The following is a 14,298-nucleotide window of genomic DNA, read 5'->3' as shown; positions in this document are numbered from 1 at the left end:
GTACAGTCTACATGGAATCCTTGTTTAATCTTTTTTGAGAGATGGTATGCGAAGATTATAGTTCATTAATGAGTTGCAAACCTCACTGACTGAAGATGAAGAAAGACCTCTTAAATTGTCCCTCTCCCTGGACACCAAAACACCAAAGACTTGATAAATTCTGCAATTCCTTGGGAGAAAAGAAAGTACAGAATTCAGTATAGACCATTTGTTTTTGTTTTTTAAGGGAGATCTCATGTGTGTATAATTTTTAAAAAAAGAATCCTTTCTCCTCCTCCTCTTCCTTCTTCTTCTAGGAATTGGTGGCTTCAGTATTGGATGTCCAGGCCAACAGGATCATGTGCCACACAAGACGAGTGGGAGGAGCTTTTGGAGGCAAAATAACAAAACCTTCATTTTTTGCAGCAGCTGCAGCAGTAGCTGCACACAAGTATGTGCTGTCTTTCTTTATGATCTTCCTGAAACCACCTAAAATAAAGAGTTGGGATATAAAACCTCTTGTACAGTATCTCCTCTAGCTTCCAGCAGCTCTGCATGAGGAAAAGCAACTGTTAGTTTAGGATGTAACATCACCAAACCCTGGAATTTCTGCTTACAATTGAGGCTCCTTGATAATCCTTTCAGATTTGGAACTTTTTCTTTCCATACTGCACTCAGAGGCAGTATGCACTCAGAAATTCCCCACCACTACTGTTGCATATTTTTTGCTACACAATGAAATTAGAGTTTGGTACTTCTCCCACCCTGATGTAAATTCCCAGTTCTTTGACATCATGCATTAGCACTGCCAACCTAGGTAGGACAGAACGTAAGGACACATAGCAGAGTTTGACAATGCAGATTTCACTGGAGTGTTTGAAGTCAATTTAGGAGCACAGCTAGTTTCATTTATTCCAAGTACAGATCCAAGAAATTGCTAGAAAGAGCCCCCCAAAAGAATGAAGCTACCAGACTTGGCAGCTATAACAACTAGCGAAACCTGACAAAACCCAAGGAGCTATATCACAAGAACTTGCACTTCTTTACACTAACTTGGAAAAATACTAAGTGATGGTTACACATAACATCAATACTAACTTGGAATAGAGGTTTCAGCATAGCTTTTTGGACAATGGAGATTAGCCCATTAGATTCACTGCCAGGATAGACCTGGGTTGTAACTTTCTTAAGGCAGACCTGATCGCATTTACCCATCGCCAGGCAGTATGCAATCCGTATGCAACCCAGGCTTCTCTTGCAGCTTTTCACAAACAGGATTTTTGCGTTCTTGAAAAGATATTGGACAAGCCCAGGGAAGCCCAGGTTGCATACGGGCTGCATACTGCCTGGTGATGAGTGAATGCCATAAGATCTGCCTTAAGAAAGTTATATCCTGGGTCTATCCTAGCAGTGAAACTAATGCAATAACCTCTTATAAGTTCAATGTTTTTTCCAAAAGCAATAAAGAGAGATTCACTATGTCTTTTCCTCCACCCACTACAAATTTCCCAGTGCTGCCACTGGATGGACTGATATATTCCAGATCTGAAAAACGGACATGACAAGTAATTCAGAATGTTCAAAGACCATATATAACTCTGGTCATAATTAGTGTGCTCTGGTTTAATGGTTGTATTTACCCACATCATGGTCTTCTGGTCTTCTCCTTTAGTTTGGTGGAAATGTGATGGCTATCATATAGGTAGGTGGATGAGTGGGATATATTACATGACCAGAAACTGGTATAAGAACTAGGACAAGAACCCTGTGACAGACACAGGGTGGATATAGTAGCAAGATATGGACAAGAGAATTTTGGACCATATCACCTGCCTTATTACCCTTCTCCCAGCTAGCTGGCAGCCTGAGGTGTGAGGAAAGATGTCCATCCATCACTATTGTTAACAAATGATTTAGTGGCCACACCGTGGCCTTTGGACACAGAATGGAAGTGGGAACCATTTTGTTCTTCACCTGAGGCATTATATGTTTGGCCCTGTCACATACAACTTGGGAGACAGCATGCATATTTTGTAACTCAAAGACATTTAGTTGGCAGCGACACTTTGTTTTTCTAGCAGCTTATCTTGAACATAATGTAAGGCTTTGTTTTGATTTAGAACTGGCTCTCCTGTCCGTTTTATCCTGGAGCGTTCTGATGACATGCTAATAACTGGTGGTCGACATCCTCTTTGGGGCAAATATAAAGTAAGAACTACTGATTCCAATAAAGTCTGTCTCCGTTACATGAAAGACCCCCTTGTGTAGGCCTATTTGGAGCTAGAATATGCATTTCTTCTTCGTGGTCTCTGCGAATCATACAAATGGGTTTCACTGCGCCTGCGCAGTGCTGTTCGGAAACTTCTGGAATCACTGGGCAAAGTTTACTTTGCAACATATAGAAACTTTTTGGCGGTAACTCCGCCCACCCGTTATAAGGCCCCTGCCTTCCTGCTCTTTTCCCCAGTTCCTTTTTTCCGCCGCGCTAGCTGCTTCAGGGAACTTTCGCTTGCTCTTGCTTGCTTGGAATCACTTTCGTTTTGACCTCGGACTGTATTCTTGACCATTCTTTGTCTCCCGCCCCTGGTAACTTCGAACTTCGGACTGTTGACTTCGTTCTCGGATTCTCCCTCGGCTGTGTCGTCCTTTCAAGATGCCTGCACCTTTTAAAAAGTGTGACATCTGCGGGGGCAAGGTGCCCGTCCAGGACCCGCACTCTTCTTGTCTTCTCTGCCTCGGCAAGGACCACGACACCAAGTCCTGCTCGCTCTGCAGGTCCCTTTCTTCCCAGGCCCGGAAGAACCGTGAGTCCCGGCTCACCTCGGCAATCGCCCTGGGCAAGGTACAAGAGGGAGGTTCTCGTGCTCCATCTGTCCCGCCCTCCGCGCCCCCGGCTTCATCTTCCAGGGCCAGCGTATCCAGCGTGATATCCGCCAAGACCACCGTTTCCAGCGTGGTGTGTGTCCCGGCCGGGACAGTCCCTCCCACCACCTCCGATGTGGCCCGTGGCTCCAAACTGCCCAGTGCCACCGACAAACCCTCCAAGCGCCCCCATAAAACATCGGGGACTGGGGGTACCGAGCCGGCGCCTAAATCTGCGAGGAAACCGGACGGTTCGCACGCGAGCAAAGGGACCGGGACGGAGGTCCAACTCGCCTTGCCTTCATCCTCTAAGGCATCCAAGGCAGCTCGTCACGCCTCCAAGCCGAGGGAGTCGGCTTCGGTTGCGGAAGCGACCCATGTCCCGTCCTCGGACAAGACACGGTCCCCAGGGCCCTCTTCATCTGGAGCGACTGCCGTCCTCCTGGACCTTCCGGAAAATCCCTTCTTTCCGTTGGAGGAGACCCCGAGATCGGGTAAGAAGAGGCATCATGACAAGGTGGGCCGTGACTCGGGCTCTAGGAAGTCCAGGGAAGCCTTCCAGGGAGCAGGCCGGGACCGACTTGTCTAAGGCGAAGGACAAGAGGCGCTCTCCTTCTAAGAAGGCCCGCGCTTCCACTCCGGCAGCTCCTCTTGTTCCAGAGCAAACTGCGCCTGAGGTACAGCGGTCTCCGGTACCGGACACGCCTCCCCCTCAGCCCACCATGGACTTCGTCCACGGGACCGACGATACCGCTCCTGTCCTTCCTTCTGGAGCACTGTCGCTTCCCCATTCCGAGGACGAAGACGACGGGCAGCCGCCCCGTGTTCAAGAGGCACCGGATCTGTTCCTTGACACCCAGTCGGGCCGGTACTTCATGTCGGTCACGAAGGAAGTGGCACTCAGGGAGTTCACTAGACTGAACCCTCGTCCAGCTGACCCACAGGAGGGCACCTCGGCCAGATCGGTTCCGGCCGTCTCCGTGTTCGAGAGGCCTCCATCCCCACCTCGACGGCGCCCATGCTCTTCGGCTGATCCCATCTCGCTCCATCCGAAGTCCCAAGTCACAGCGGTTGATGTCCTCTCCTCTGACTTGGACTCCGACGACGAACCCGTGCCCCCGTCCGAGGTGCCATCCGAGGAAGAAGATGTCCTCTCGGTGTCAGCGTCGCCCCAGAGGATGCACAATCCTGAACCTTCTTCCCCATCGGACGACGTCCGTTCCTTTAGTGAGCACGTCGTGAAGATGGCCAGGGCCCTCGACATCGAGCTTTCTTTCCCGGACGATGATGCTCAGGATCCGGTGGAACGCCGGGTTCACGGACGGGTGCCCACACCACCCTGCCTTCCTCTGCTGCCATCTCTCCAGACCATAGTTCAAAGGTCTTGGGACTCTCCGGCCAACCTGTCTGCCTCGTCCCGCAAGGTGGAGTCTCTCTACAGAGTCCCCCCGGCGAGCTGTCCCTGGTTGGCTGACCACCCCAGGCCCAATTCGGCTATTGTTGAGGGAGCTCAACACAGCTTCGTGCCGAAACAGGCTACCTCCCCCGTCGACCGGGAGGCGAAGAAGGTGGATGGCCTGGCCAAGAAGGCCTACTCGGCAGCGGCCCTTGCGGTAAAGGCCAGCAATTACACCGCCTGCATGGGGGCATACGTTCAAACCCTCATGGAACGTATCTCCCCTCTCATCCCGGACATCCCGGATGACGTCCAGAGGCAGCTGGTTGAGGTCAGGGACGAGACTCACTCCATTGGAAGTTGGCTCATCACCACTTCCAGAAATATGGCTGACTGCGCAGGGAGGGCCATGTCTGCTTCCATGGCACTCAGGCGACACGCCTGGTTGAGGGCCTCGGATCTCAACCCGACCGTCAGGGCGGCCATCGAGGACATGCCACTCGACGGGACCGGACTCTTCCATGCGGAGACCGACGACCGCCTGAACAGGAAGTTCAGGATGAAGGCGGCAGCTAAGAAGCATGGCATGTCCTCTGCACCTGCTTCTCCATTTCGAAGGCGTCAGCGCCCGTGGCAGCCGCAAGGTCAGTCACAGGGGACCTTCCCTCGGGATCGACAGTCCCAACAGCAGGGCTCCCAGAGACGTCGCTACCCCTCGCAGTCTTCCTCCTCCTCTGGCCGCCGTAACTTCCCGCCTCGGTACCGCAAGTCCCGTCGGCAGGACACCGACCAGGGGAAGAAGAGAGCCTGAAGGGACGCAGCGCACTTCGCCTCCCTCTCACCCCCCTTCTTTCTGGACATTTTGAGGCCCTTCGCTAACACCTGGGCCTCAATAACATCGGACTCGTGGGTTCTCAACATCGTCCGTAGGGGATATGCCCTCGAGTTCCAAGAGCTCCCTCCAACTGGAGCCTTCATGTCCACTCCCCCCTCGGACACCCTTCTCGACGAAGTGCGCACCTTGCTTGGAAAAGGGGCCATCTCCCCTTTACCACCCAACCAATGTCCCAGAGCCTTCTTCTCTAGGTACTTTACGGTACCGAAAGCGGACGGGGGCATCAGACCCATCCTGGACTTGAGGCAATTGAACTTGTTCCTTGAATACCGTCGCTTTCGGATGGTAACCTTGGCTTCCATTCTGCCTCTGCTCCGCCAGGGCCTGTGGTTCGCGACCGTCGACCTGAAGGACGCCTATTTCCATGTTGGGATCCGGGAGTCCCACCGGAGATTCCTCGCCTTCGCGGTCGGCTCCACCTTGTACCGCTACAACGTCCTTCCCTTCGGCTTGGCCACGGCTCCTCGGGTCTTCACAAAGTGCATGGCACCGGTGGTGGCATACCTTCATCAGAAGGGCTTCATGGTCTTCCCTTATCTGGACAACTGGCTGTTTGCCGCCGAGTCACAACTCGAACTGCAGGAGGCAGTCTCATTCGCCCTGCACCTCTTGGACTCCCTCGGACTGGTTGTCAACAGGGAAAAATCCCACTTCATACCAACCAGACAGGTCAAGTTCATCGGGGCCATTCTCAACTCCGAGAGATGCTCCGCCTTTCTCCCTCCAGACCGTTTCCAGGCCTTGACGGCGTCGCTCAGACCTTGCATCTCCTACAGAAAGGTGAGGGCCAGAGATGTCCAAGTCGCTCTGGGCCACATGGCATCGACGACGTTTGTCACGCCTTGGGCAAGGCTTCGTCTCCGACCGTTGCAATCCTGGTTCCTCTCCGCCCTCTCTCCGATGGAGGACCCCCCGTCAAAGTGGCTCACGGTACCGAGACCGGTAGCGGCTTCCCTGAGATGGTGGTTGGACTTCCACAACGTCGGCACCGGGATGCCCTTCCATCAGCCCCAGTCGCAGCTGACTCTCACAACCGATGCATCCCTGGAGGGCTGGGGCGCCCACCTGCTCGACTTGGTCGTCAAGGACAAGTGGTCTGCCCAAGACAAGCTCCTCCACATCAACGCCCTGGAGATGCTGGCAGTGGAGAAGGCATTAAGGGCGTTCGGGTTCGCCGTCACAGGCAAGGTGGTCCTCCTGAGGACGGACAACACCACCGTGATGTATTACATCAACAAGCAAGGAGGCACCAGATCCAAGACCCTGCTCGACCTGACGCTCCGCATCTGGGACTGGTGCATCCAAAGACAAATCCTCCTCCAGGCGATTCACCTTCCGGGAGAGAACAACGACCTGGCAGACCGCCTCAGCAGATCCCCGTCGGTGTGCCACGAGTGGAGGCTCCATCCCGAGACGGTCAGCGACCTCTTCGACCGGTGGGGAACCCCCCGGATCGACCTCTTCGCGACCAGGTGGAACACCCACTGTCCCCAGTTCTGCTCCAGGAAGTCGATGGAGGGATCCCTCGGAGACGCATTCTCCTTCCTCTGGACGGGGGAGCTTCTCTACGCGTTCCCTCCGTTCCCTCTCATCATCAGGGTAGTGTCCAAGATGACAACGGACCGCTCGCATGCGATCCTGATCACCCCGTGGTGGCCGAGACAGCCCTGGCTTGCATCCCTTCTTCACCTTTCCAGGAGATGCTTTCTCCGCCTCGATCCTCGTCCGGACCTGCTGTCGATCCAGGACGGGAGGATTCTCCACCCGGACATCGAGAGCCTGCCGCTGGTAGCCTGGAGGATACAGCCCTGACTTCCCTGCCAGAGGTGGTGAGGACGGTGATCCTGGCTGCAAGGAAACCTTCCACCCAGCGGTCCTATGCTTCCAAGTGGAGGAAATTTGGCCTGTTCCTGGACCAAAAGGGCTTGTCTCCTGCTCAAGTGTCCACTCCAGTGGTGCTGGAGTTTTTGATGGCACTTTTGGATGAGGGGCTATCTCTCGCATCCATCAAGTGCTATTTGTCTGCCATTTGTGCCAAATATCAGTTCGGGGGGAGGGTTTCCTTCTTCAAGGACCCCTTGGTGAAGGGGTTCCTCAGGGGTTGTGCCAACCTGTATCCTCCTGTGTCGGTACCGACTCCGGCTTGGAGTTTGGAGGCGGTACTGTCCGTGCTCCAAGCCAAGCCCTTTGAACCGATGGCCACGGCGGACTTGAGACTACTGACTTGGAAAACCGCTTTTCTTGTGGCCATCACCTCTGCCCGCCGTGCGGGCGAACTCTGTGCCTTGCGGAGGGACCAACCATTCTTGAGGTTCCACAAGGACAAGGTGGTCCTCCAGACAGACATTACTTTCTTGCCGAAGGTAGTGTCTGCTTTCCACATGTGCCAGGACATTGTACTGCCTACCTTCGCATCCAACCCGACGTCGGATGCGGAGTGACGCCTGCACTCTCTTGATGTCAGGAGGGCATTGGCGTTTTATTTGGACAGAACTGCTGCCTCCAGTCGGTCCGAGAGACTTTTCCAATGCTACTCGGAGCCGAAGAAGGGGTTGCCTGTGTCTGCGCAGAGGTTTTCTAAATGGGTGGCTGGTACCATCCACCTCTGCTATGAACTTTTGGGCAAACCTCTCCCGGGCAGGGTTCGGTCCCATTCCACAAGGTCAATGTCGACATCCTCTGCATTCCTGTCGGGGATCCCCTTGGAGGATGTCTGTAAGGCTGCTGTCTGGTCCCAGCCATTGACTTTTATAAAGCACTATAGGCTGGACACCAGGGCCATCCGAGACGCAGCTTTCGGGAGGGCTGTGTTGGTTTCAGGGTTGCATTGATTGCACTACTGATGGTTGTGTGTCAGCATTCATGTATATAATGCCTTTGAGTTACATTCTGTTCAATGTTGATTTGCACAAATTCAATGGGATGGTCTTGCACGACCTTATCTCCCTTTCTCAGGTTTAGCAATGTTGTTGCTATGTTTGGTTCGTGCAGTAACAAAGAGACTGACTTCCTTTATGGTTCAAGGTGTTTATTGTTTAATAAATATACCCTTGGTTTACCATAGCTTTGGTTTCAGGACACTCCCTCCGCCGCATACCTAAGCTTGTCAGTCTAACCCATTTGTATGATTCGCAGAGACCACGAAGAAGAAGGACAGGTTGCTTACCTGTAACAGTATTTCTTCGAGTGGTCATCTGCGAATACATACAAATCCCACCCGTCCGTCCCCTCAGTGTCCTGCTCTCATTGGCTCTCTCCATCGCCTGCTTGGCGGAAAAATTGCGGAACTGGGGGAAAGAGCGGGAAGGCAGGGGCCTTATAACGGGTGGGCGGAGTTACCGCCAAAAAGTTTCTATATGTTGCAAAGTAAACTTTGCCCAGTGATTCCAGAAGTTTCCGAACAGCACTGCGCAGGCGCAGTGAAACCCATTTGTATGTATTTACAGATGACCACTCGAAGAAATACTGTTACAGGTAAGCAACCTGTCCGTATCCACTATGTAAAACCACTGACATTTCTCTTTCTTTGTATTCTTTCTGGAAAAGATTATTCTGTTCCAAAATAATTATGATGTAGTCAGCAGCATGCATAACAAACTTTACAAGATGGATAGCAGTCACCAGACATTTTCCCAATATAGGAAGCATCTAGCTCAGAGATTCAACCATGCCTGGATGAAAAGATAACCTGGCCAAACTTGTCAATTTAGAGTATACACTACTGCTTTTATCTCTCCCCAACCCCTGACATAACACTTAAAAAAAGTTTATCAGTGTCAGTTGTCTAAAACAGTAGTCAAAATATCCAAAATACTTAAATATCTTGAAATAATTCAAACGTTTGAGTAGTTCAGAACAGGAAATGTATGTGGTATAGTAGTTAGAATGTTAATGAAGGTTTATGAGATCCAAGATAAAATTCCCACTGCACCATGAAATTCACTAGGCAGCCTTGTACCTGTCACACTGTATCAGCTTGACCTACTTCACAGGGTTGTTATTTGAATAATTTATTGTTATTCATTTATTATGGTATTTATACGGCGCTCTTTAGCCCTAAAGGCTATCAAAGCATGGTTTTTGTGGGTTTTTCAAGCTATGTGGCCATGTTCTAGAAGAGTTTCTTCCTGATGTTTCGCCAGCATCTGTGGCTGGCAACCTCGGAGAATGCTTGTCTGGAAAGGACTCGGGTGTATATATATTGTGTGACCTGGAGAGGCAGGAGTGGTTTGCATGTATTGTTCTGTTGCTAAAGACAGGCATCAGGGTGGGAGGGTCTGCAAAGGAGGATTCGTGTCTGCTTGATAATGCTCATTGTCTGCAAGCATTCTCTGAAGATGCCAGCCACAGATGCTGGCAAAATGTCAGGAAGAAACTCTTCTAGAACATGGCCACATAGCCCGAAAAACCCACAAAAAAACATGGATGCTGGCCATGAAAGCCTTCAACCGCTATCAAAGCGGATTACAATTATTATTTTAAATAAGATGGTTCCCTGCCCTCAGGCTTACAATCTAAAAAGACATAGCACAAAAGGAGAAGGGAATGGTGGTGGGGAAGGGGATCAGGTCCAGCAGTTCTTCTTTCCCTCTGAGCCCTGGACCATGGCAGATGGATTGGGGGGGGGGGGGGTCTGCTTCTTAAGGATGTGGAGGAGGGGATTAAACATTAGAGGCAACACATTAGAGGAAAGTACACGAACTGTGTACTTCAGTTATATTCAGAGTGGTGGTCCCTGGATCAGTGTCAATTTGTGCACCAGCAGCTACCATTCTATGGATGATTTGCTGGAGAGAAAGCAAGAATTGAAACTAGTGGGCACCAATATGATGCCAATCCCTGGCACAATAGGAAGAAAATATTGCTAGAAGTTACATTACATAGGACTATAAATTTGCTAGCTAGTACTGGGCAATTCAGTCTTATTATGCTAGTGATTTATCAGTTATATTAGTATTGCACCTAACCTATATATGGGCCACCCAAATGTGCTGGTTTTATTGTTTAAAGCCCTTATGAGTTTGGCAAGGAGATGCCTGTAAGATGGCCGTCTCCCACATATGGTAAGTGTCTAGGGCCATTAAGGATAGCGCCAAAAGGATTGTCACACACAGAGATATCCATTATACTTATCCTGATCAGATGTAACAGCAAGTTCCTCTTTGTTTCTCTTTCTTTTTATCCTTTACAAAATACACATTTTTGTTATTGTTGTTATTATATGGTATCATTCATTAGTTAGAGTGATGGACCATGTAAGTGGAATACATATTGTTACGTACTTTGTGACAAATTGGTGTAATGTGCCCTTGGGCAAGGAATGCCATGAAAAAATATTTTTCATTAATATGTAGCAGCATTCCATTGTTAATTTTTTAAAACATGTAATAAAAGTGATAAAGAGGGGTTAAAATGTAGTAAAGTCCTTGTTTTATAGCTCACATAACAAATTCCCATATAATTCAGAGGACAGAAGATAAACTTAATGTGTCTCATGAGTACAATATGCTATTGCGTTTCTAGGTGGGATTCATGAATGATGGTAAAATTAAAGCTGTTGACTTGGAGTTCTTCATAAATGGTGGGTGTACACTAGACGAATCTGAATTGGTAAGTAAACTCCTAATAAATTACAGAAGAGTAATTTCTACATTTTAAATTGCTTTAAATTGTTCCCATGTGTCGCTTGGATACATTTTTTAAAACCTACTGTGCAATTCATAGCATTTTGACAGGTTTTGGTGGGTATGCATTTAATTAGATGTAATATATGTGCAGTCCCTTTAGTCATGGATGTGGAAAGTGTGTCTCTCCAGTTATTGTTGAATTGTAACTCTTAGCAACCCTAGCCTGCAGAACCAGTGGAAAGGGATGCTGGGAGTTGCAGTCTAGGATCATCTAGAGGGCCATATATTCACTATCTTTCCCTTAAAATAACATTTTGGAACAGAGGGAAATAACATGTACCATGGCTGACAACCGGTCCTCCTAGTTCAATGGTATCTGCATTGGCTGGTAGTAGCCCACAAGAATTTCAGGCATATGCACAGGAGAATTCATTGTTGGATTAGTATAGCTACAGTGAGCCAGAAGGGCTGAGAAAGTGATGATAGGTAACTGGCATGTTTCCATTCATGGATGATGGGTTGGGTTGGGTTCAGTGGCAATGGCCCGTTCTCTTGGTATCTTCTATCCTTTTCTGTAGCATCAATCATACTTCAGATTTTTAAGTTTAAATATCTAATTGGGCTCCAGGTTTATAGCAAAAGCCATTATTTGTTTATACAGTCATAGGGTCTTGCAGTTTTGCTCACTATCATCCACTTACTGCATTCTCTTCTCTCCTTCTCTGTCAGGTTGACACTACCCAGGGTCACTAGCTATACTCTTGTAGAATTATAGGAGGATCGGGAATAGACATACATTTTTCATATTGGCATAATATTTCATAGTGGTATTCCATACTGGGGTTTTTTTTCCATTTTCTTCCAGTTTGCTTTATTAGTAGGTCATGTAAACTGAGTACACTTAACCTCAGTGTAAATATTTTTGTTTCCTTAGGGCTGGGATGGAAATCCTGTTTCCTTCCAGATGTTGCTGGAGAGCATCTCCCATCATTCTCCATGACTAGTTTGGCTGTTAACACCTGGAGGTTCCCAGTCCTTATTCTGTAATCAGTAGAATCAGTAAAATCAAGGCCCAGTTCAGACATTAAACTCCATATAACATCTGGCATGCAGCCCATGAAGGGGTGTGAGTTTTGAATGCTCCTAGCTGCCATTCTGTTTGAGGAGAAACATATAACCTGGGCTAAATATGAAAGCGATTCTGGGATTTGTAGTTTTGTGAGCTATTTAGCCTTCTCTGTCAGAGAGCTCTGGTGCCACAACAAAGTACAAACCCCAGGATTTCATAGCATTGAGCCATGGCAGTTAAAACAGTATCAAACTGCATTATTTCTGCAGTGTTTGCTTTCGAATTTTGCTTTGTAGATTCAATAATGCACAGAATGGTTAACAAGCTCATTGTTTATCCCTATGCTTTAGGTTATTGAATACGTTGTGCTAAAATGTAGTAATGCATATGATATCCAAAACTTTCGAAGTCGTGGGCGGGCCTGCAAGACTAATCTGCGGTCAAATACAGCATTTCGAGGATTTGGATTCCCGCAGGCAGGCCTTTGTGCAGAGACATGGATAGTGGCTGTGGCAGATCAGCTTGGCTTGCCACATGACAAGGTAAATAAAGGAAGGGCAAGAAAATTGGGGGCCTCTAATGATGTTCCAGAGGAGAACAGTCCCTTATCTTGGCAAATCCAAGTTCTCAAACTTATGTTTGGAAAATTAAACAAATATGAGAACCTCCAATTGGTGGCCTGAGGGTGCTGAAGTCTTGCCTACAAACATTTTCTCATACAAATTTGCCCCTTGGCTTTACTATCAGTTTGTTGCCTAACTGGAATTATAAAATGAAAAGGCTTGGAAGGGAGAGAGTTGGTGAGGGGCTCATTATTTCAAGCTCCAATGCAGTGGGTAACTTTATAGTTTAGTTTGTTCTCAATATGTCAGTTCTGACAATCTCACAGATTGACAAACTCATGACAAGTATATGCCAAGATTGGATATAAAGTCCAGGTTACCTCATAGCTAATGATTTCCTGAACTGAATTATTTCTGCAGTGCAGATTCAGCCAGTATTTTTGGCTTTGAGTGACAAGATATCTGTAACTAGGATCTTTCTCTAGAAAGAAACCTATCTTCTGTTTTCAAAGACTATACACATGCTCCCTCAGGTGGTGAAACCTTGGGTCACAGGCATTTACATCCTATATTTCATAGTTGCCTATGAGGGCATATTTAAACTAAACTTTCTTAATTAAAAAGTTGGTTTCAATGGAACCAAAGTTTGGCTAACTTTCTCTGGCCCAAGGGCATCCAGGGCCAATTCATTTGTGGGAGAAAGGAGATGACAGAGAGTCAGAAATGCCATCACTGTGGGACCAAAGATGGTCCTTTGGAAATGCTATGGTTTTTGCATAGTAGAAAGCTCTGAAGTGACATTGGTTGAACACGCTTGTATTGATTTTTCCCCCAAAATGTTTGCGAGTTGAGGATAAGCTTTAGTGAATTTTGGAAATTTTTATTTTCTTTCTGTGAAACAGTCTGATTCTAGAAAAGTTCTGAAATTGCAAATGGCAGCTTGCCCATTAAAAGCAAATACATTTACCTACCTGAACTTAGAAAAATGAATAGATGAGACTTTTATAGACAGGGAGCAGAGACCCCTCTTATAGATCCTTTGAACTGGGTGAATAGCTCTAACAGCCCTTTCACATTACACAATTGCAACACTATGATTCCACTGTAGACTTCCCTATGTACGAAGTGGATTGTTAAGGAGGGGGCCAGGTAACTGCCTGCAAAACTGAAATATGCTTATCATAGAATCATAAAGTTGGAAGAAACCCAAAGGGCCATCCCATCAAACTCCCTGCCAGGCAGGAATACACAATCCAAGCACTCCCAACCGATGGCCATCCCAGCCTCTGTTTAAAATCTCCAAAGAAGAATCTCCATCCAGTCTCTGTTTCAAAACCTCATGATGCATCTGAGGAAGCAGACTGTAGTCTATGAAAGCTCATGCTGCTGACTTCTTTCTTTGAGTTAGGAGTTTAGTGCACAGCAAAAAAAAACCTGACTCACCTTTGTCGGTTTGAATCCGAATTTCGGCTGCATCTGGATAGTATCATACTCAAAATGCTGCTGATGCCGACTTCCGGTGGTATGGAGGATCGCGGTGGTCGCATCTAAGAGAGGCTCTCCCTTGGGGCGACAACCGCCAGCAACCAGGCTCCACGAGGGACATCAGACGGAGTCGAAGTATCCCCCTCGATAAGGGGGAACCAGAGGCGCCCACTTTGCACCCGCTGGGTACTCCCCAGAGCCCGATTCAGAAGCAGCCTGAAAGATGAAGCAAACGGAGGAGAGGCAGTGAATCGGAGCGGCAAGGAGCCCGGAGGTGCGCGGCTGAGCTTGAAGCTGGCGGAAGCCTTTGAGGCATAAGCGAGCCTACCACTTTCTTATTACGAGCTGCAGTTATAAAATCTAAGAAGAACGCATTCCTCTAAAGATAATCTCTGCATATTTCTTCACTGCGGCTTTTGTAT

The 14,298-nt window shown here is 48.3% G+C and overlaps 1 protein-coding gene across 1 annotated transcript in view; it reads left to right on the top strand.

Annotated features, from left to right (window-relative positions):
* The window catches only part of LOC149313611 (aldehyde oxidase 4-like), a 73,132-nt gene that overhangs the window by 38,868 nt on the left and 19,966 nt on the right, over positions 1–14,298 (top strand). The window contains exons 20-23 of the mRNA XM_089523237.1: positions 297–430; positions 2,100–2,187; positions 10,656–10,742; positions 12,179–12,370. Coding sequence (XP_089379363.1) covers positions 297–430; positions 2,100–2,187; positions 10,656–10,742; positions 12,179–12,370 — 501 coding nt within the window. The remainder of the gene's footprint in view (positions 1–296; positions 431–2,099; positions 2,188–10,655; positions 10,743–12,178; positions 12,371–14,298) is intronic.

The sequence above is a fragment of the Sceloporus occidentalis genome, unplaced genomic scaffold (assembly GCF_023333645.1).
Source record: "Sceloporus occidentalis isolate IW3139 unplaced genomic scaffold, rSceOcc1.0.p SCAF_4, whole genome shotgun sequence".
NCBI classification, from domain to species: domain Eukaryota; kingdom Metazoa; phylum Chordata; class Lepidosauria; order Squamata; family Phrynosomatidae; genus Sceloporus; species Sceloporus occidentalis.
Note: the sequence above shows the minus strand (reverse complement) of the source record. Positions and strands in the feature narration are given on the sequence as shown.